Below are 24,283 nucleotides of genomic sequence, written 5' to 3'. Positions count from 1 at the left end.
GAACTTATATCCTGACAGACAGGTTTGCTGAGAAGTGAGACAGTGACTATACAGTATTAGCCTCTGTCACAAGCTTTAACCTCACAGCAAAGCTTGGGCATCCAAGGCTAGTAAAGCATAGACCAAAGTCTGCCCCGTTGATCTAAACAGGTAGGATGGGGTGACAGACTATAGTTTCCCTCTAACACTTGAACATGGTTGTATTCAAAGCACATCACTGCCACCTAGGGTGCAACTTTGATTCCACATACAATAACACAGTTTATTTCCTCTGAGGGAAACAAAACTGCAACTGTACATGAAATGGGATGCAACACACTGTACAGGTATAGGATAAGACAGACTACAAAATGTCTCATTTAAAGCAGCTGGCTGTTTTTATTCATCAAGAACCAAACACAGCAAATACAATCCGTTAAAAAAGAATGTACAAAATATATACCTTTTCATCATCTTTCATCACCAGATGTATTCATTGGGGGGGGGGGGGGTACTATTTCGCATTAGACTATAAAGCCCTACATAAATGTAGATACGGTACTGTTTTTATACATTAAGATAGCAGCTGACCATGGCACCTTTGCAGTGATCTACAGCTCTGATAGACATTGCCGTGTAAGGCGTGGACTTTTTTTTACCTCTCTGAGGACCAAAAAGTATAAATCTGTCTATAAGGCATGTGCAAAGTGTTTTGTGGATTGTAATAAAGATACGTTACTTACAACTTGGCAACAATTGTTTTAGCTTGTGTAAGCTGTTGACTAACTGAAACAAGCTAACCTTCCTGATAAATATAGTATTGCCACAGGCTATTGACAGAACAGCTACAGCTGAGTGAGTCCACATTTTACTTATAGACTACACTGTTCTATAAATAACTTTCAACATAATATATAGACTACCTGAGTAGAGAACAGTGGATCAGATTCAATATTTCCTTTTTAGTGTTTCTATAATGTAAAAAAGTAACAGTCATGGGTTGAAATGATTAAACGTGTTTAAACATGACCTGATCAAATGTTGTTTGAGCTTAAAAGGAGCAATCTGCAGTTCAAACAAAGTGGCCAGCCACCACTGATTTGGTAAACAGCAGAGGGATGGAGAATGCAAACACTCAAACTCAAGGACCGAGCTAGCCCATTCAAATAAATAGTGAATGTTAAACATTGTACTGTCTTTCACAAAGCTGTCTGCCACTTGAGGGGATTTTTGCCCAAATGCTCCGTCTAAACGCAAATACACCTCGCACACGATACCATTTTGAAAACATCTGTAAGTTAACGCTCATATAAGCAAGATTCTTTTTTTCAAAAACAAAAAAACAACACGTACTGTACGCAGTTTAGGAAAGCTGCACCCGGCTATATTTTGAGAAACAGGAAATATGGAATGGAATGGTTGAATGGAAATGAAAGCAAAAGGTGAGAGGATGTGTCGTACCCAAGGCGGCATGTGAAAACAGCCGGGTGCAACTTTGCCAAACTACTCACACTAATATCTTTTGTATTTGAAAGATTCTATCTTGCTTAAATTAAAGTTATATTCCAAAATCGTATAGAAAGGGAGGCGTATTTGCGTTTAGACAGGCACTTAAGGATGAGGCGCTTCAGGATAAAACATTCAATATCTCTGTAAAGAATAGAGATGTAGGACTGGTGAATGGATAATGGTCAACTACTGTGGGGCTGTGGTGAAGGAGCAGACAGAGGCAGAGATAAAGTATATGTGTATTCAGATGAAGCTGGTACATGGCATGGAACAGGTTCAGATTAGTTGAATTACAGCACATGGTTGAGTTAGGTGAACAGTTGTTGCCAGTCTCAACAATTATTGGTACGCTACATGACCAAAAGTATGTGGACACCTGCTTGTCAAACATCTCATTCCAAAATCATGGGCATTAATATGGAGTTGGTCACACATTTGCTATAACTGCCTCCAATCTTCTGGGAAGGCTTTCCACTAGATGTTAGAACATTGCGGTGGGGAATTGCTTCCATTCAGCCACAAGAGCATTAGTGATGTTGGCACTGATGTTGGGCGATTAGACCTGGCTCAGTCGGAGTTCCAATTCATCCCAAAGGTGTTCGATGGGGTTGAGGTCAGGGCTCTACGCAGGCCAGTCAAGTTCTTCCACACCGATCTCGACAAACCATTTCTGTAAGGACCTCGCTTTGTGCACGGGCGCATTGTCATGTTTAAAGAGGAAAGGGCCTTCCCTAAACTGTTGCCACAAAGTTAGAAGCACAGAATCGTCTAGAATGTCATTGTATGCTGTAACGTTTAGATTTCTCTTCACTGGAACTAAGGGGCATAGTCCGAACCATGAAGAACATCCCAAGACAATTATTCCTTCTCCACCAAACTTTAGTTGGCACTATGCATTCAGGCTTCTTCTGGCATCCTCCAGACGCAGATTCATACATCAGACTGCCAGATGGCGAAGAATGATTCATCACTCCAGAGAACGCATTTCCACTGCTGCAGAGTCCAATGGTGGCGAGCTTTACATGACTCCAGCCGACACTTGGTGACCTTAGGCTTGTGTGCAGTATTGAGTGTTGCAGAGGAAAGATAATGTTTACGTGCTACGCGCTTCAGCACTCCCGTTCTGTCAGCTTGTGTGGCCTAACCACATCGCTGCGGAGCCGTTGTTGCTCCTAGACGTTTCCACTTCACAATAACAGCACTTACAATTGACCGGGGTAGCCCTAGCAGGGCAGAAATTTGACTGACTTGTCGGAAAGGTGGCATCCTATGACTGTGCCATGTTGGAAAGTCACTGAGCTCTTCATTAAGGCCACCTGTCAATGTTTGTCTATGGAGATTGCATGGCTGTGTGCTCAATTTTATACACCTGTCAGCAACAGGTGTGGTTGAAATAGCTGAATCCACTAATTTGAAGGGGTGTCCACATAAATACAGTATATATATATATATATACACACACAAAAGGTGTGTATGTATGCATGCATGTATGTATGTATGCATAGTTTATCTACAAAGGAGACAAAGGTACAAATAAGAACAGGTAATAATGTGCATAACTCATTGACTTAATTTGTATGAATTTCAAATGGCAATGAAAATATACAAATGCAACGTAAATGAATAAAGCTTGTACATAAATATAGCAGCAATACAACAAATCGAATGGAAAAGGGGTTGCAATAGCATGTGGCACAGAAGGCCAAAGCTAGAGCAGGCTAGGCTAGCAGGGGCTACATAGCATAGCACATGGCAGGCAAACAATATAAAAAATATAAAAAACGAATGAAAAGTATTCAAGCAGCAATGCAATAGCCATAAAAAGCAGGCCTTAATTAGCATAACATAAGCAACATGCAGAAAAGGTGCAACGAGTGATTAACATATGTCAACTAGCAACTACATGTAACAGAAGAAAACAGATATGTTTGTGCTATCCTTCCATTCCTTGCCACTCCATGTCATGCCAAACCTTGTGTGGCATATGGCAGGGTATAAGGAGTCAAATGTTAGCCTGGGTACAAGTACACCTTGCATGTGACTAATCCTATTGTTAAGAACCATTTAATTACAACACAATGCCATGTTCCCTTCTGTCATGAAGTAAGACTTCGACATAATACTAAAAACATTCACCCATGATTATCACATCTGCCCCCTATAACAAACTTAGGGTACAGTGCTTAGATTTTGATCGTGATGTGTAATACAGTAAAATCGACCATTTTGGTTGACTAGGATTGCCAGACAGGCTTTTTCTTTTTGAACAGTCAAGTAAGTTGGCTTGTCCGAGCCAGAATAACCCATTGGCTCCTGTCCTATCACTTTTTTTTATATAGTTTAATGCAGCTTGAAGTGTACCCCCTGGGCGGGACGCTAGTCTATCGCAGGGCCTTTTGCACAGATACTGTAAGACATTTCACTCAGTCTTCATTTTGTCTCTGATTTCCGATGGCAAGGTTTCAAACAGAGCGTCTTCCACCATTAGGCCACTGCGCTTCAATGCCCGGCAGAACCCAAGCTCTGGAGGCAGGAGTTCAAAATGGTTGCCCTTCAGTTCCAGGTGTGTCAATAGAACCAGGTATGAGATCTTTGGTGAGAGCAATGACAGCGTATTCTTGGCCAGCTTGAGGGTTGTGAGCTTCTTGCAAAAGAACAGCTCGTCTGGGAGGTTCTCAATCTTGTTGCATGTGACAGAGAAGTACTGAAGACTCTGTAGGACGCCAATCTCCGGCGGAATAAACCGGATGTCGTTGTTGGACAGGTCCAGGTAACGAAGCTTGTTGCATAAGAAGAGGTGCGAGGGCAAGATCTCGATCTTGTTGTGACTGAAGTAGAGGCGCTCCAGGCTGCCCAGCTTCTTGATGTGTTCTGGGATGTAGCAGATACTGTTGTGCCAGAGTTTCAGGCACGTCAGCTTGCGGAGGTGCTGGCAGCTGACTATCTCCTCGATGGAGTGCAGGTTGTTTTCTTTCAGGTCCAACTCCTGTAGAGTTAGAACATGTTATTTTAAGTATAACACCACAATATTACAGGAATTGGCAATACATATTGCATATTTGAGGTCAAGAAAACCACCCAGAACAGGGTTCGCTGGAATTTCACCATTGAAGCTCTTTTCTCCACTAGGAGCTGAAAGGAATAACTCCTTACATATTTAAAAACCACATTGTAGACCACTCAGATAGCAGGCAGTCAAAGTAATGCATATCATACCTGTAGGTTCGTGAGGCTGAAGACAGCATGTGGGATGCGTTCCAGGTCACAGTGCACCAGCTCCAGTTCAGTCAGGTTCACCATCTTCTTCAGATTGTTGAGCATCACCAGCTTAGTGCCGTCGTTGTAGACATACAGCCTCTGCAGGTGGCTGGACACGTCCACAATGGACTGGGGGATCTTTGTAAAGTTACTTTTGAGTGACAGGGTCTTCAGATTCTTCAGCTCCCTCAGGGACTCCAGAACCACATTTTTAGAAGCGTCAGGACTCAGTGAGCCAATGAGGTAGAGCTCCTCTAGATTCCGCAGGTGGTACAGCCAATGAGGCAGCTCTCTGCTGTCATCAAACTTCACCCTGAGCACCTTAGATAAACAAAAAGATAAAATGCAACAATTTCAAATATTTTACTTAGTTACAGTTCATAGAAGGAAATCAGTCAATTTAAATAAATTGGCCCTAATTTATGGATTTCACATGACTGGGCAAGGGCGCAGCCATGAGTGGGCCTTGGAGGTCAATTTAATTTGTCTCCACCCACTGGGGAGCCAGGCCCAGCCGATCAGAATTAATTTTCCCACAAAAGGGTTTTATTACATACAGAACTACTCCACCTATTAATCCCGGAGGAGGAAATTTAATGTCAATAACAAATACGGACAAAATACACATACTGTACGAGACAAAAACCCAATACAACGCCAGGAGGAATAAAAATAAATATCCGATACGAAAAGACTATGAGAATAGCACATGGTAGAATAGCATACCTTGAGGTTCTCCTTGAGGAAGGAGGTGGCTGTGGCGTGAATCTTTAAATAACACTGATACAGAGAAAGCTCCTGAAGGTCTTCAAGCTGGGCGATGGAGGCTGGGATGGTTACGTTGTTGATGATCTCCAGCTTCAGGGACTGGAGCTCTGTCACCTCAAAGATGGTGTCTGGAAGCCCAGACAGCATGAAGAGCTGCAGCTCCAGTCTGTTGTTGTGGTTGGTCATCAGTCTCTGACGCAGCTTCTCTGGCGTCCACTCATGGTTCAGGTTCAGCTGTTTTAGTTTGTTTTCACTGACCTCCGATAGGAACACTGCGAATCTGAGAACAAGAGAGAGAAAGAGAGAAGTCGTCAAAGATGACTTTATTGTCCAAGGATGGGCAAAGGAAACTTTTACAATTGGAGGCATTGCATACTTATCAATAGCAATGAAGAGCTAAATTACTTTTACAATTACAAAGACAACGCACCTCTTGGAGTATAGTGGGTCATACTGGTCGATCATGTGCAGCATGAAGGCAAAGTCATTCTTCACGTCTGGGATGTCATCGATTCCCGTTTCCTGCCGTACGTATTCAAAGGAGTACTCCTTCAGCGAGCGGTAGAAGAGCCAGTAGGAAGTGTAGAGGCAGGTGATTCCATACACAGCCACGAAGCATAAGTAACAGTATGACAGCTTGGAGAACAGGTGGGCCATGGTGTGATTACAGGAGAAATGCTTATATCCCGTCATGTCCTGCATGTCCACATTGCACTTCACTGTGATCTGCACCTCAGAGACCAACGCACTGTTATATGCGATGATGAGGAGGAACTTCATCACTTTGAGAACAGTTTGGCGAACATACATAATATAGAGGATGTCCCCCTCCTCAACATGCAGGCGGAACTTCTTCACCTTCTCAAACAGAGCTTTGGCTTGCTCTCCTTCCTTCTTTTCCAGGGCACTAGCTGTGGGCTTGTCCACGACAATCTTCTCTGGGATGGATTTGAGGGACTGGGTCTTCTCCAGGTTGTCCAGGTTCCCCTCTACAGACACGTTGAGGATCGCTCTGCTGGCACTGCACTTCTTATCCTTGAATGAATGAATGAATGCACTTTATTTGACATATTTAAAATGTATACAGTACAATATAGGTTAGGTTTCTCGGACGAAGATTGAGCTTAGTCCTGGACAACAAAAAAAATGATTTCAAGCATGTACACACATATACAAACAATACCTTCTCCTCTGGGTTCTCTCCAGACACTTCAGACAGAGCTCTGGTAGTCCAGGGGGAGTCAAAGCACTTTCCCAAGATGGAGATGAAATGTTCTATTTTAGAGCTGGAGCCTGGGAACTTGAACCAGAAGTTGCTACACACCATGAAGATCAGGGTGTGTATGAGGACCAGGTAAGGGAAGTACTTGGCGTACCAGTGCAGAGCCTTCTCGTAGCACATCTGGTTGATGAAGCTGTACTGCTGGAGGTCCAGGTTGGTTTTCAGGCCCATCATCTCGTGCACGTCCTGTGGCACAGCGGGTGAGACCAGCTCGGTTTTATTTGGTAAGAGTATTGTTTGGTTCGGCATGGACATTCTCTGGGGAAGGCAGATGATTTTGTCCTGCATCACCTGAAATAAAACAAAGAACAAATAAGCAAGCACGCAAGATCGAAACTAGTCTGTTACAGTGATAATAGAAAGAGGGGAATATCTGTCTCATTTCCTGCACTGACTTCGCTGGTAGAGATGTGACTCACAAAGGAAATAACCAGTTAATGTTTTAACTACCGCAGACTGAAGAGGGAGACAGACTCCCTAATGCAATACTGTACCACCAAATTATTTGTTATGCTTTAACCCACTATTGCACCTTTTAAAACAATATTTGTTTTACTATTCATATAGTACTTAAAACACTACAAGTATTTTTCTTTATTGAAATCAAAGATGAATCATTGAGCCAAACGAAAACAAAATGAAAATTTTTCCTTCAGCTTCGTAAAGATGTACTTGTCTTGCTATGATCCAGACTAGTGACTTAGCCTAAATACCATGTGGTTTATGGGCCAGAGGAAATTACTCTTGGGGTTGTGCTGCAGCAGTACAGGGCAAAACAGGAGATATGCAAAAAGTCAAACCTGCTACGGGAGAGATTGAAATGTACACAATAGTTACCTGGAGGAAAATGGGAGGGTCATGCTTTGCAATTTCAGTCAGGGGGAGGGTCAGTATATTTTTAAGAACAAGTCCGGGGAAGGGTCATGTAATTTGTATTTTATGACATTGAAATATTTCAATTTAGACTTAGTTGCTTATTTGTAGACCCGCATGGAATCCGCGCACGCAGAATTCTGACGAAAAGTCGCATAATTCCAAATAGAATGCATAGGATTCTAAAGGTACAAATAAGCTGCCAGCTGAAAGCAAAGTTAAATAAAATTGACTTGAAAAAAAAAAAAATATATATCCTTTGGTTTTCACTGATGTATTTCAATTAGAGGTCGACCGATTATGATTTTTCAACGCCGATACCAATTATTGGAGGACCAAAAAAGCCGATACCGATTAATCAGCCAATTATTATTTATTTTTTTGTAATAATGACAATTACAACAATACTGAATGAACACTTATTTTAATTAACTTAATATAATACATAAATAAAATCAATTTATCCTCAAATAAATAATGAAACATGTTCAATTTGGTTTAAATAATGCGTGTTAGAAAAGAAAGTAAAAGTGCAATATGTGCCATGTAAGAAAGCTAACGTTTAAGTTCCTTGCTCAGAACATGAAAGCTGGTGGTTCCTTCTAACATGAATCTTCAATATTCCCAGGTAAGAAGTTTTAGGTTGTAGTTATAGGAATTATAGGACTATTTCTCTCTATACGATTTGTATTTCATATACCTTTGACTATTGGATGTTCTTATAGGCACTTTAGTATTGCCAGTGTAACAGTATAGCTTCCATCCCTCTCCTCGCCGCTACCTGGGCTCGAACCAGGAACACATCGACAACAGCCACCCTCGAAGCAGCGTTACCCATGCAGAGCAAGGGGAACAACTACGCCAAGTCTCAGAGCAAGTGACGTTTGAAACGCTTTTAGCGTGCACCCCGCTAACTAGCTAGCCATTTCACATCGGTTACACCAGCCTAATCTCGGGAGTTGATAGGCTTGAATTCATAAACAGCAGAGCTGCTGGCAAAACGCACGAAAGTGCTGTTTGAATGAATGCTTACGAGCCTGCTAGTGCCTACCATCGCTCAGTCAGACTGCTCTATGATTTCATAGACTTAATTATAACACACAGAAATACGAGCCTTAGGTCAATAATATGGTCGAATCCGGAAACTATCATCTCGAAAACAAAACATTTATTCTTTCAGTGAAATACGGAACCGTTCCGTATTTTATCTAACGGGTGGCATCCAGTCTAAATATTCCTGTTACATTGCACAACCGTCAATGTTATGTCATAATTACGTAAAATTCTGGCAAATTAGTTCGCAACGAGCCAGGCGGCCCAAACTGTTGCATATACCCTGACTCTGCGTGCAATCAACGCAAGAGAAGTGACACAATTTCACCTGGTTAATATTGCCTGCTAACCTGGATTTATTTTAGCTAAATATGCAGGTTTAAAAATATATACTTCTGTGTATTGATTTTAAGAAAGGCATTGATGTTTATGGTTAGGTACACGTTGGAGCAACGACAGTCCTTTTTCGCGAATGCGCACTGCATCGATTATATGCAACGCAGGACACGCTAGATAAACTAGTAATATCATCAACCATGTGTAGTTATAACTAGTGATTATGATTGATTGATTGTTTTTTTATAAGATAAGTTTAATGCTAGCTATCAACTTACCTTGGCTTCTTACTGCATTTGCGTAACAGGCGGGCTCCTCGTGAAGCAGGTGGTTAGAGCGTTGGACCAGTTAACCGTAAGGTTGCAAGATTGAATCCCTGAGCTGACAAGGTAAAATCTATCATTCTGCCCCTGAACAAGGCAGTTAACCCACCGTTCCTAGGCCGTCATTGAAAATAAGAATGTGTTCTTAACTGACTTGCCTAGTTAAATAAAGGTGTTATAAAATAAAAATAGGCAAAATCAACATCCAAAATTACCGATTTCCGATTGTTATGAAAACTTGAAATCGGCCCTAATTAAAATCGGCCATTCCGATTAATCGGTCGACCTCTAATTTCAATCACCGAAAAATGTAGCCAGAGGTTTAGCCCACTCTCCCCACTGTACCCCCTCCCCAGTGTGAGTGAGAAGAGCAGGATGCAGACACCTCCGTGAATGAATGACAGCTGTCTGAGGGGAGAAATATTTAACAAAAATGCCTAGATTTACAGCAGAGGAGCTGAGGAGTAAACAGTTGGTGACCAGAATAACAGCCAGGGACAGGGAGTTTCCAGCTGAACTGTACGAGGATGCAGACTTTTCTGGAAAGTCTGTCAGCATTTAATGGACTAAATACGCATCTAACTGCGGTGGAGCACAAGCGGTCACACCGACACAAAAATAGGAGGGTTAGTGGGCCAGGTAAACGTTGATGCTTTAGCTAGCTACATATATATTAACTAGCTAAGAGGTTTGTTCTAGTTAGCTAATATCTTTTCTTGACCATTACATTTGTCTGTATCTTCACAGTGGCAAGTTAGCTAGCTAGTTAACGTTAGCCTGGCAAGCTTCCCAAGTTACTCCAGCTACAACACTTTATTTAGGCTAGCTAGCTCACTTAGCTCCACCACATCACTTTGGCTATCAAAAACAAGAGACAAGTTAGAGGGGAGGTAAAAAAAATAAAAATAAAAACTCTAGACCACCTGTACTCCACACAGAGACACATAAAAAGCTCTCCCCCTTCCATTTGGCAAATCTGACCATAGTTCTATCCTCCTGATTCCTGCTTACAAGCAAAAACTAAAGCAGGAAGTACCAATGACTCGGTCAATAAAAGTAGTCAGAAGATGCAGATGCTGCAGGACTGTTTTGCCAGCACAGACTGGAATATATGTTCCGGGATTCATCCAATGGCATTGAGGAGTATACCACCTCAGTCACCGGGTTCATCAATAAGTGAATCAACGATGTCATCCCCACATTGACCGGGTGTACAAATCCCAACCAGAAGCCAAGGATTACAGGCAACATCTGCACCGGAATAAAGCTGCCGCTTTCAAGGAGTGGACGCTTATAAGAAATCCCACAAGCCATAAGACTGCTGAAATGTTTATTAAAAAAATTGCCAACAATACTATTTACATTGACACCCCCCGCTTTGTTTTTACACTGCTGCTACCCACTGTTTATTATCTATACATAGTCACTTCACCCCTACCTACATGTACAAATTACCTCGACAAACCTGTACCCCACACACTGACTCCGTACCAATACCCCCTATATATAGCCTCGTTATTGTTTTGTTTCTTCTTTAATTTAGTAAATATTTTCTTAACCAACAATGCAGTTCAAGAAATAGCGTTAAGGGCTTGTAAGTAAGCACTTCACAGTAAGGTCTACATCTGTTGTATTCAGCGCATGTGACGAATAAAATTAGATTAAAAAATTGTTACCGCAGATAAGAATTCCGCAGATTCCATTTGGGTTTGCTTATTAGGAGATACACTACCGTTCAAAAGTTTGAGGTCACTTAGAAATGATTGTTTTTAAGAAAATGTGCTTTTTGTCCTTTAAAAATAACATCAAATTGATCAGAAATACAGTGTAGACATTGTTAATGTTGTAAATGACTATTGTAGCTGGAAAAAGCTGATATTTAATGGTATATCTACATAGTTGTACAGACGCCCATTATCAGAAACCATCACTCCTGTGTTCCAATGGCACGTTGTGTTAGCTAATCCAAGTTTATCATTTTAAAAGGCTAATTGATCATTAGAAAACCCTTCTGCAATTATGTTAGCACAGCTGAAAACTGTCTAATTAAAGAAGCAATAAAACTGACCTTCTTTAGACTAGTTGAGTATCTGGAGAATCAGCATTTGTGGGTTCATTACAGGCTCAAAATGGCCAGAAACAAAGCACTTTCTTCTGCAACTCATCAGTCTATTCTTGTTCTGAGAAATGAAGGCTATTTCATGTGAGAAATTGCCAGGAAACTGAAGATCTCATACAATGCTGTGTACTCCCTTCACAGAACAGAGCAAACTGGCTGTAACCAGAATAGAAAGAGGAGTGGGAGGCCCCGGGGCACAACTGAGCAAAGGGACAAGTACATTAGTGTCTAGTTTGAGAAACAGACGCATCACAAGTCCTCAACTGGCAGCTTCATTAAATAGTACCCGCAAAATACCTGTCTCAGAGTCAACAGAGAAGAGGCGACTCCAGGATGCTGGCCTTCTAGGCAGAGTTCCTCTGTCCAGTGTGTGTTATTTTGCCCATCTTAATCTTTCATTTTTATTGGTCAGTCAGATATGGCTTTTTCTTTGCAACTCTGCCTAGAAGGCCAGCATCCCGGAGTCACCTATTCACTGTTGACATTAAGACTGGTGTTTTGCGGGTACTATTTAATGAAGCTGCCAATTGAGGACTTGCAAGGTGTCTTTCTCAAACTACAGTCATGGCCAAAAGTTGAGAATGACACAAATATTAATTTTCACAAAGCCTGCTGCATCAGTGTCTTTAGATATTTTTGTCAGGTGTTACTATGGAATACTGAAGTATAATTTCAAGCATTTCATAAGTGTCAAAGGCTTTTATTGACAATTACATGAAGTTGATGCAATGAGTCAATATTTGCAGTGTTCAAGACCACTGCAATCCGCCCTGGCATGCTGTCAATTAACTTCTGGGCCAGATCCTGACTGATGGCAGCCCATTCTTGCATAATCAATGCTTGGAGTTTGTGGGTTGTTGTTTGTCCACCCGCCTCTTAAGGATTGACCACAAGTTCAATGGAATTAAGGTCTGGGGAGTTTCTTGGACATGGACCCAAAATATCAATGTTTTGTTCCTCGAGCCACATAGTTGTCACTTTTGCCTTATGGCAAGGTGCTCCATCATGCTGGAAAAGGCATTGTTCGTCACCAAACTGTTCCTGGATGGTTGGGAGAAGTTGCTCTCGGAGGATGTGTTGGTACCATTCTTTATTCATGGCTGTGTTCTTAGGCTAAATTGTGAGTGAGCCCACTCCCTTGGCTGAGAAGCAACCCCACACATGAATGGTCTCAGGATGCTTTACTGTTGGCATGACACAGGACTGATGGTAGCGCTCACCTTGTCTTCTCCGGACAAGCTTTTTCCCGGATGCCCCAAACAATCGGAAAGGGGATTCATCAGAGAAAATGACTTTACCCCAGTCCTCAGCAGTCCAATCCCTGTACCTTTTGCAGAAAATCAGTCTGTCCCTGATGTTTTTCCTGGAGAGAAGTGGCTTCTTTGCTGCCCTTCTTGACACCAGGTCATCCTCCAAAAGTCTTTGCCTCACTGTGCGTGCAGATGCACTTACGCCTGCCTGCTGCCATTCCTGAGCAAGCTCTGTACTGGTGGTGTCCCGATCCCGCAGCTGAAACAACTTTAGGAGACGGTCCTGGCGCTTGCTGGACTTTCTTTGGCACCCTGAAGCCTTCTTCACAACAATTGAAATGCTCTCCTTGAAGTTCTTGATGATCCAATAAATGTTTGATTTAGGTGCAATTGCCCGTGAAGCCCTTTCTGTGCAAAGCAATGATGACGGCACGTGTTTCCTTGCAGGTATCCATGGTTGACAGAGGAAGAACAATGACTCTAAGCACCACCCTCCTTTTGAAGCTTCCAGTCTGTTATTTGAACTCAATCAGCATGACAGAGTGATCTCCAGCCTTGTCCTCGTCAACACTCACACCTGTGTTAACGAGAGAATCACTGACATGCCAGCTGGTCCTTTTGTGGCAAGGCTGAAATGCAGTGGAAATGTTTTTGGGGGATTCAGTTCATTTGCATTCCGTTAATTTGCATGGCAAACAGGGACGTTGCAATTAATTGCAATTCATCTGATCACTCTTCATAACATTCTGGAGTACATGCAAATTGCCATCATACAAACTGAGGCAGCAGACTGAAAATTAATATTTGTGTCATTCTCAAAACTTTTGGCCACGACTGTAGACAGTAATGTACTTGTCCCTTTGCTCAGTTGTGCTGCGGGGCCTCCCACTCCTTTCTATTCTGGTTAGGGATAGTTTGCTCTGTTCTGTGAAGGGAGTAGTACACAGCATTGTACGAGATCTTCAGTTTCTCACATGGAATAGCCTTAATTTCTCATCCTCTGTACGCCTACGTAGATATTCAAAACCTTTTTTTTTTTTTTTTTAAGTCAGCCGTTTCCAGCTACAATAGTAATTTTCAACATTAACAATGTCTACACTGTATTTCTGATCAATGATGTTATTTTAATGGACGAAAACAAAGTGCTTTTCTTTCAAAAACAAGGACATTTCTAAGTGACCCCAAACTTTTGAATGGTAGTGTATATAGTACCAGTCAAACGTTGACACTCATTCCAGGGTTTTTCTTAATGTTTTACTATTTTCTACATTGTAGAATAATAGTAGGCATCAAAACTATGAAAACACATATGGAATCATGTATTAACCAAAAAAGTTATCAAAATAGGTTTTATAATTTAAGATTCGTCAAAGTAGCCACCCTTTGCCTTGATGACAGCTTTGCACTCTTGGCATTCTCTCAATGAGCTTTATGAGGTAGCCCCCTGGAATGCATTTCAATTAACATGTGTGCCTTGTTAAAAGTTCATTTGTGGAATTTCTTACCTTCATAATGCGTTTGAGCCAATCAGTTGTGTTGTGACAAGGTAGGCGTGGTATACAGAAAATAGCTTTACTTTGTAAAAGACCAAGTCCATATTATGGCAAGACCAGCTCAAATTAATTTTACCTTCATTTATTTACAATGACAGCCTAGGAACAGTGGGTTAACTGCCTGTTCAGGGGCAGAACGACAGATTTGTACCTTGTCAGCCAAGGGATTAGAACTTGCAACCTTTCAGTTACTAGTCCAACGCTCTAACCAGGCTACCCTGCCGCCCCAAATAAGAAAAGAGAAATGACATGAAGGTCAGTCAATCTGGAAAATGTCGAGAACTTTAAATGTTTCTTCAAGTTCAGTCGCAAAAACAATCACGCTTTATGATGAAACTGGCTCTAATTTTTTTTTTTTTTTTTTTTTTCACCTTTATTTAACCAGGTAGGCTAGTTGAGAACAAGTTCTCATTTGCAACTGCGACCTGGCCAAGATAAAGCATAGCAGTGTGAACAGACAACAACACAGAGTTACACATGGAGTAAACAATAAACAAGTCAATAACATGGTAGAAAAAAAGAGAATCTATATACAATGTGTGCAAAAGGCATGAGGAGGTAGGCAATAAATCGAATAATTACAATTTAGCAGATTAACACTGGAGTGAAAAATCATCAGATGATCATGTGCAAGTAGAGATACTGGTGTGCAAAAGAGCAGAAAAGTAAATAAATAAAAGCAGTATGGGGGGGTGAGGTAGGTAAATTGGGTGGGCTATATACCGATGGACTATGTACAGCTGCAGCGATCGGTTAGCTGCTCGGATAGCAGATGTTTAAAGTTGTTGAGGGAGATAAAAGTCTCCAACTTCAGAGATTTTTGCAATTCGTTCCAGTCGCAGGCAGCAGAGAACTGGAAGGAAAGGCGTCCAAATGAGGTTTTGGCTTTAGGGATGATCAGTGAGATACACCTGCTGGAGCGCGTGCTACGGGTGGGTGTAGCCATCGTGACCAGTGAACTGAGATAAGGCGGCACTTTACCTAGCATAGCCTTGTAGATGACCTGGAGCCAGTGGGTCTGACGACGAACATGTAGCGAGGGCCAGCCGACTAGGGCATACAGGTCGCAGTGGTGGGTCGTATAAGGTGCTTTAGTAACAAAACGGATGGCACTGTGATAAACTGCATCCAGTTTGCTGAGTAGAGTATTGGAAGCTATTTTGTAGATGACATCGCCGAAGTCGAGGATCAGTAGGATAGTCAGTTTTACTAGGGTAAGTTTGGCGGCGTGAGTGAAGGAGGCTTTGTTGCGAAATAGAAAGCCGACTCTAGATTTGATTTAGGATTGGAGATGTTTGATATGAGTCTGGAAGGAGAGTTTGCAGTCTAGCCAGACACCTAGGTACTTATAGATGTCCACATATTCTAGGTCGGAACCGTCCAGGGTGGTGATGCTAGTCGGGCGTGCGGGTGCAGGCAGCGAACGGTTGAAAAGCATGCATTTGGTTTTACTAGCGTTTAAGAGCAGTTGGAGGCCACGGAAGGAGTGTTGTATGGCATTGAAGCTCGTTTGGAGGTTAGATAGCACAGTGTCCAAGGAAGGGCCAGAAGTATACAGAATGGTGTCGTCTGCGTAGAGGTGGATCAGGGAATCGCCCGCAGCAAGAGCAACATCATTGATATATACAGAGAAAAGAGTCGGCCCGAGAATTGAACCCTGTGGTACCCCCATAGAGACTGCCAGAGGACCGGACAACATGCCCTCCGATTTGACACACTGAACTCTGTCTGCAAAGTAGTTGGTGAACCAGGCAAGGCAGTCATTAGAAAAACAGAGGCTACTGAGTCTGCCGATAAGAATATGGTGATTGACAGAGTCGAAAGCCTTGGCCAGGTCGATGAAGACGGCTGCACAGAACTGTCTTTTATCGATGCCGGTTATGATATCGTTTAGTACCTTGAGCGTGGCTGAGGTGCACCCGTGACCGGCTCGGAAACCGGATTGCACAGCGGAGAAGGTACGGTGGGATTCGAGATGGTCAGTGATCTGTTTGTTGACTTGGCTTTCGAAGACCTTAGATAGGCAGGGCAGGATGGATATAGGTCTGTAACAGTTTGGGTCCAGGGTGTCTCCCCCTTTGAAGAGGGGGATGACCGCGGCAGCTTTCCAATCCTTGGGGATCTCAGATGATACGAAGGAGAGGTTGAACAGGCTGGTAATAGGGGGTGCGACAATGGCGGCGGACAGTTTCAGAAATAGGGGGTCCAGATTGTCAAGCCCAGCTGATTTGTATGGGTCCAGGTTTTCCAGCTCTTTCAGAACATCTGCTATCTGGATTTGGGTAAAGGAGAAGCTGGGGAGGCTTGGGCGAGTAGCAGCGGGGGGGGCGGGGCTGTTGGCCAAGGTTGGAGTCGCCAGGAGGAAGGCATGGCCAGCCATTGAGAAATGCTTGTTGAAGTCTTCGATTATCACGGATTTATCGGTGGTGACCGTGTTACCTAGCCTCAGTGCAGTGGGCAGCTGGGAGGAGGTGCTCTTGTTCTCCATGGACTTGACAGTATCCCAGAACTTTTTGGAGTTAGAGCTACAGGATGCAAATTTCTGCTGGAAAAAGCTGGCCTTTGCTTTCCTGACTGACTGCGTGTATTGGTTCCTGACTTCCCTGAACAGTTGCATATCGCGGGGGCTCTTCGATGCTATTGCAGTTCGCCACAGGATGTTTTTGTGCTGGTCGAGGGCAGTCAGGTCTGGAGTGAACCAAGGGCTATATCTGTTCTTAGTTCTGCATTTTTTGAACGGAGCATGCTTGTCTACTATGGTGAGGAGGTAACTTTTAAAGAATGACCAGGCATCCTCAACTGACGGGATGAGGTCAATATCCTTCCAGGGTACCCGGGCCAGGTCGATTAGAAAGGCCTGCTCGCAGAAGTGTTTTAGGGAGCGTTTAACAGTGATGAGGGGTGGTCGTTTGACCGCAGACCCGTAGCGGATACAGGCAATGAGGCAGTGATCGCTGAGATCTTGATTGAAGACAGCAGAGGTGTATTTGGAGGGCAAGTTGGTCAGGATAATGTCTATTAGGGTGCCCATGTTTACGGATTTAGGGTTGTACCTGGTGGGTTCCTTGATGATTTGTGTAAGATTGAGGGCATCTAGCTTAGATTGTAGGACTGCCGGGGTGTTAAGCATATCCCAGTTTAGGTCACCTAACAGAACAAACTCTGAAGCTAGATGGGGAGCGATCAATTCACAGATGGTGTCCAGGGCACAGCTGGGAGCTGAGGGGGGTCGGTAGCAGGCGGCAACAGTGAGAGACTTATTTCTGGAGAGATTAATTTTTAAAATTAGAAGTTCGAACTGTTTGGGCATAGACCTGGAAAGTATGACAGAACTTTGCAGGCTATCTCTGCAGTAGATTGCAACTCCTCCCCCTTTGGCAGTTCTATCTTGACGGAAAGTGTTATAGTTGGGTATGGAAATCTCAGAATTTTTGGTGGCCTTCCTAAGCCAGGATTCAGACACGGCAAGGACATCAGGGTTGGCAGAGTGTGCTAAAGCGGTGAGTAAGACAAACTTAGGGAGGAGGCTTCTGATGTTGACATGCATGAGGCCAAGGCTTTTTCAATCACAGAAGTCAACAAATGAGGGTGCCTGGGGACATGCAGGGCCTTGGTTTACCTCCACATCACCCGAGGAACAGAGGAGTAGTAGGATGAGGGTGCGGCTAAAGGCTATTAAAACTGGTCGCCTAGAGCGTTGGGGACAAGGAATAAAAGGAGCAGATTTATGGCCGTGGTAGAATAGATTCTGGGCATAATGTGCAGACACGGGTACAGCGGAGGCAAGCCCACAGCGGAGGCAAGCCCAGGCACTGGGTGATGATAAGAGAGGTTGTATCTCTGGACATGCTGGTCTCAATGGGTGAGGTCACCGCATTTTTTTTACATTTTACATTTTAAGTCATTTAGCAGACGCTCTTATCCAGAGCGACTTACAAATTGGAACGTTCATACATATTCATCCTGGTCCCCCCGTGGGGAATGAACCCACAACCCTGGCGTTGCAAGCGCCATGCTCTACCAACTGAGCCACACGGGACCACATGTGTGGGAGGTGGGACAAAGGAGGTATCAGAGGTACGGAGAGTGGAACTACGGGGTCCATTGCAAACCAAAACAATGATAACTAGCCTGAACAACAGTATACAAGGCATATTGATATTTGAGAGAGACATACAGTAAGGCATAAAGTGATTGCAGGTCTTGATTGGGAGAGCTAGCTAAAACAACAGGTGAGATAACAGCAGCTAGTCAGCTAACACAGCAACGGCAGGTAAAAATGGCGACGACTAGGCAGAGAGGGTCGGATTAACTACACACAGAGCCTGAGTTAAAACACAGAGCCGACAGATAAAACACAAATAAACAGAATGTAGCCAAGTGATCATAGTGTCCAGGGGGCAGCTGTAGATTGAGCAGGGAGGCCGCCACTAAGCTAGCACGCGGTGTTTAAAGTTAGTAGCCCGGGGGGGTGGTCTGCTCAGACGGAGGGGGTCTGCTCAGACGGAGGCCGGTTGAGGGCACAGCGGATGGGGTATACGTCTGCAGACCAGACGTGGTCGTGTCGACAGAGAATCCAAGCCGAATGGCGATGGCGAAAGAGAGGTTGTGATTGTAGAATTGTGTTTGCTAACTGATGCTAGCTTCGTGGCAGTGGCGCTAGCTGCAAGCTAGCTGTGAGGATCAGAAGTAGTGGCTCAGGGATTACGGAATCCGGCGTTGTTGTCGAGAGACAGTCCGATGCTGGTAAATTGGTGAGTAATATCCAGGCTAATAACAGGGCTGGTGTCTGTGCAGAAGGTAAAAGCTGCTAGCAGTGGCTAAAAATGGCTAAGTAGCTTGTAGCTGATTAGCTGGTTAGCTACTGGGGGTTCTTGAATGTGTTCCAAAGTTAAAAAATAATAGCGATTCCGTATCACATTGGGTGAGGTAGGTTACCGGAAGGTATAATCGAGTTAAAAATCGAAAAGAGATAGAAAAAAAAATTAAAATATATACAAGAAATACGAAAAAAATACAAATGTACACGAGAGGACTGAACAAACACGTCTACACTGCTACGCCATCTTGGATATTGAATGAGGATCGCCACAGGAAACGAAGACCGAGCTAACTCTGCTGCAGAGGATGAATTATTTTGAGTTGCCAGCCTCAGACATTGCACCCCAAATAAATGCTTCAGAGTTCAAGTAACAGACACATCAACATCAACTGTTCAGAGGAGACTGCATGATTCAGGCCTTCATGGTCTAATTGCTGCAAAGAAACCACTACTAAAAGGACACCAATAAGAAGTGACTTGCTTCGGCCAAGAAACACGAGCAATGGACATTAGACCGGTGGAAATCTGTCCTTTGGTCTTATGAATCCAAATTGAGATTTTTTGTTCCAACCGCTGTGTCTTTGTGAAACGCAGAGTAGGTGAATTGATGACCTCCGCATGTGTGGATCCCACCGTGAAGCATGGAGGAGGAAGTGTGATGGTGTGGGGATGCTTTACTGGTGACACTGATTTATTTAGAATTCAATGCGCATGGCTACCACAGCATTACGCAGTGATACGCAATCCCATCTGGTCCGCGCTAATTTGTTTTTCAAAATGACAATGACCCAAAACACACCTCCAGGCTGCGTAAGGCCTATTTGACCAAGAAGGAGAGTAATGAGCGCTGTATCAGATGACCTGGCCTCCACAATCACCCGACCTCAACGCTTTACGCTAGAAACAAGCTGTAAAATATCCGGGAAAGACGCGACGCCGATGCATATGGGGGATATCATGGTTTAATTTCTTTGACATACAGAGGCCGTCTTTGCTTGGGAAGTAATCTAATTCTGTCACTATCACTTGATTAAAACTAGTCACTTTCTGTAGGCCTACAATAGAAGATGTTTAAACCCAGACAGCCTTTAGGGAAACACTGCTCTCATTTGGTTAAACCACGGAAGAAGACTAGCCAGCAGTTAAAGCTAACATTTTTCTACGTCGGTAAGCCTACTCTGTCTGGGGTGGAAAGGTAGGCCTAACTTTTGAAAGCACCATGCTCAGAGTCCTAATGAAGTCTCAGATTTTATTATTTGCAAACATGGACAGTTTCATTGCAAACAAGATTTGGCATTGGAGAAATATGATAAGATGAACACACATTCTTTGCCTGTCATTTTGGTCATTTGTGTGGTATTAAAAAAAAGAAATCTGCTAATATGCAAAATTACAAACCCATTTTTTTTTTTACTCTGACCTGCAAATACTTCTGATCGATTCATGCAAAGCTTTAGCTATAAAGGAGATCATTATACCCTACTTTTGTCAGACCACGGTGCTCTGCGAACCTTCTGGCCCGTAGCCCTGTGCACTATCAAAATTCCTTTGTCGTCATCTAATGCTTACAGGATGAAGAACAGTTTCTAAAACTGCATATCTAAGGCTCTGGTCTGTCCAAGTAGTGAGGGTAAACATGTTATCTGCTATCCACTTTGTTTTAATAATTTGGGGTATAGGGGAGGATCACTTGTTTTTTTAGCGTTAAGGGAGAGTTTAGGTCAAATATACTTTGCTGAAGGGAGGGCCATCCGTTTACATTTCAGAGGTCAAATTTTCTCCATGAATCCCTTATTCTAAATAACGTTCACGCCCTAAGTACAGTCTCTAGAGAGGATTAGCAGAATTCTACACCCTCCTTTCTGTCCCCCTCTTACTCCCTCATATACTCCGTTTCACACTCCTCCCTTTCTCCATGCCCCTCAGTTCGCTTTCTCTCTTCTGCTTCGCTCGTCTTGCTCGCCCTCGCTCTCCCTCTATATATCCCCCCTTCAGCTGTCTCACTCTCCCTCTCCATTCCCTATATGTGGTAGCTGGTATGTAGAGCTATACATTGGCTTCTCTCGGTTTAAAATAAAAAAAAGTTTCCACTTTGGCAGGGCCAGTGTTTCCCCCACAATTCTAAACTGAGACAGGAAATGTATTAATTAGGGCCAGTAAAAAAATAAATAAACAGTCTGCTTTGACAAGGCTGCAGTTCTCGGAAGTCATCGGATGGGTGGTGTTTTGTGAACCTTGTCTCAGCGAAATTCTTAGGATTTGGTAAGTAAACATGTTCCCTCCATTTAGTATGATAGATTACATTATGAATGGAATAGTGGTCGTACAATATCATACAAGTTACAGGACGTATAGTATTATACATCTTAGCCGGTCATACAATAGCATCCAATTGGATGACTTAACTGATCATATGTTATTGGTCACATATACAGTACCAGTAAAAAGTTTGGACACCTATTCATTCAAGGGTTTCTTTCATTTTTACTATTTTCTACATTGTAGAATAATAGTGAAGACATAACTATGAAATTACTACATGATTCCATTTGTGTTATCAAAAAAGTGTTAAATCAAAATATATTTTGATTTTGAGATTCTAAGTAGCCACCCTTTACGTTGATGACAGCTTTGCACACTCTTGGCATTCTCTCAACCAGCTTCATGAGGTAGTCACCTGGAATGCATTTCATTTAACGGGTGTGCCTTGTTACTATGTGGAATTTATTTTCTTCTTAATGCGTTTGAGCCAATTAGTTGTGTTATGACAAGGCAGGGTTGGTATACATTAGATAGCCCTATTTGGTAAAAGACCAAGTCCAAATAATGGCAAGAACAGCTCAAATAAGCAAAGAGAAACAACAGTTCATCATTACTTTAAGACATGCAGGTCAGTCAACGGAGAAGATTAAGAACTTTGAACGTTTCTTCAAGTGCAGTTAAAAAAAACATCAAGTGCTATGATGAAACTGGCTCTCATGAGGACCACCACAGGAAAGGAAGACCCAGAGTTTCCTCTGCTGCAGAGGATAAGTTCATTACCAGACTCAGAAATCATCAATTAACTGCACCTCAGATTGGAGCCCAAATAAATTCTTCAGAGTTCAAGTAACAGACAACATCAACTGTTCAGGACGTCATGGTCACATTGCTGCAAAGAAACCACTACTAATGGACACCAATAAGAAGAAGACTTGCTTGGGCCAAGAAATATGAGCAATGGACATGAGACCGGTGGAAATCTGTCCTTTGGTCTGATGAATCCAAATGTGATTTTTGGTTCCAACCACCATGTCTTTGTGAGACTTAGAGTAGGTGAACGGATGATCTCCGCATGTGTGGTTCCCACCATGAAGGAGGAGATATGATGGTGCTTTCCTGGTGACACTGCCAGTGATTTATTTAGAATTCAAAGCACACTTAACCAGCATGGCTTCCACAGCATTCTGCAGCGATAGTCCAAACCAGATGGGATGGCGTATCATTTGTTTTTCAAGAGGACAATGACCCAAAACACACCTCCAGGCTGTGAAGGAGCGTGATGAGTACTGCATCAGATGACCTGACCTCCACAATCACCCGACCTCAACCCAATTGAGATGGTTTGGGATGAGTTGGAGTGCAGAGTGAAGGAAAAGCAGCCAACAAGTGCTCAGCATATGTGGGAACTCCTTCAAGGCTGTTGGAAAAGCATTCCTCATGAAGCTGGTTGAGAGAATGCCAAGAGTGTGCAAAGCTGTCAAGACAAAGGGTTCCTACTTTGAAGAATCTAAAATATATTTAGATTTGTTTAACACTTTTTTGGTTAATATATGATTCCATATGTGTTACTTAAGAGTTGATGTCTTCACTATTATTCTACAATGTAGAAAATAGTCAAAATAAAGAAAAACCTTTGAATGAGAAGGTGTCCAAACTTTTGACTACTACTGTACATATTTGGCAGATCGCGGGTGTAGGGAAATGCTTATGTGCCTGGCTCCAACAGTGCAGTAATACCCAACAATAAAAAAACGTGCAATTCCTCAAAAATAAAAGGAATTAAGTAATATAAGAACTAGATAATATGGCTTGTAGGACGTACAGTATTATACATCTTTCTCTGAGACCTGGTTGCTTGTTGAATCTTAACAAAAGGAGTGCTACGGGGAGAATTACATTGGTGGTTTGGAGAATTAATAACAAAGGTTAGGATAATTAATGTAAAAGGTTAGGATAATGAAAATGACCATAATTTGCATGAATCCGGTTAAAGTAAGAATAAGGGTTAGCTACAAATCCTAGTGACTCCAACACGCAACCTTTGGTTTGCTAGACGGTCGTGGTATACGCCCACCCATGATCCCCGACCAACCTCCCTACTGTAGTTTGTCTAAAGTACAGTAGCTAGATCATTGGTGCATATCATACATCTTGGCGGTTCTCACTAATACACTATATAAACAAAAGTATGTGGACACCCCTTCAAATTAGCAGATTCAGCTACTTCAGCCACATGCATGGTGACAGGTATATAAAACCAAGCACACTGCCATGCAATCTCCATAGACAAACATTGGCAGTAGAATGGACTTACTGAAGAGCTCAGTGACATTCAACATGGCATCGTCATAGGATGCCACCTTTCCAACAAGTCAGTTCGTCAGATTTCTGTCCTGATCCAGTTGCCTGAGGCAGTTTTAAGTGCTGTTATTGTGAAGTGAAAATGTCTAGGAACAACAACGGATCAGCCGCAAAGTGGTAGACCACACAAGCTCACAGAACGGGACTGCCAAGTGCTGAAGAGCGTAGCGCATAAAAATAGTTTGTCCTCGGTTGCATAACTCACTACACCTGCTTCCAAACTGTCTCTCGAAGCAACGTAAGCACAATAACTATTCATCAGGAGATTCATGAAATGGGTTTCCATGGCAGAGCAGCGGCACACAAGCTTAAGATCACCATGTGCAATGTCAAGCGTTGGCTGCAGTGGTTAAAAGCTTGCCGCCATTGTACTCTGGAGCAGTGTAAACACATTCTCTTGAGTGATGAATCACGCTTCACCATCTGGCAGTCTGACAGACAAATCTGGGTTTGGAGGATGGCAGGAGAACGCTTCCCGGCCGAATACATTGTGCCAACTGCAAAGTTTGGTGGGGGAGGAATAATGGTCTGGGGC

The 24,283-nt window shown here is 42.9% G+C and overlaps 1 protein-coding gene across 3 annotated transcripts in view; it reads right to left on the bottom strand.

Annotated features, from left to right (window-relative positions):
• Nucleotides 1-353: 353 nt before the first annotated feature.
• Nucleotides 354-24,283, bottom strand: part of LOC139578619 (volume-regulated anion channel subunit LRRC8C-like) — a 63,359-nt gene continuing 39,429 nt past the window's right edge. For all 3 annotated transcript variants that reach the window (XM_071406465.1, XM_071406466.1, XM_071406463.1), the window contains 5 exons: nucleotides 6,698-7,087; nucleotides 5,945-6,549; nucleotides 5,473-5,794; nucleotides 4,705-5,067; nucleotides 354-4,474 (listed from right to left, as the gene is read on the bottom strand). In XM_071406465.1, the coding sequence (XP_071262566.1) occupies nucleotides 3,908-4,474; nucleotides 4,705-5,067; nucleotides 5,473-5,794; nucleotides 5,945-6,549; nucleotides 6,698-7,087 (2,247 nt within the window). In that variant the 3' untranslated portion in view covers nucleotides 354-3,907. The remainder of the gene's footprint in view (nucleotides 4,475-4,704; nucleotides 5,068-5,472; nucleotides 5,795-5,944; nucleotides 6,550-6,697; nucleotides 7,088-24,283) is intronic.

This window comes from Salvelinus alpinus, chromosome 6 (assembly GCF_045679555.1).
Source record: "Salvelinus alpinus chromosome 6, SLU_Salpinus.1, whole genome shotgun sequence".
Classification (NCBI taxonomy): domain Eukaryota; kingdom Metazoa; phylum Chordata; class Actinopteri; order Salmoniformes; family Salmonidae; genus Salvelinus; species Salvelinus alpinus.
The sequence above is the reverse complement of the archived record's forward strand: the minus strand, read 5'-3'. Positions and strand labels throughout refer to the sequence as shown.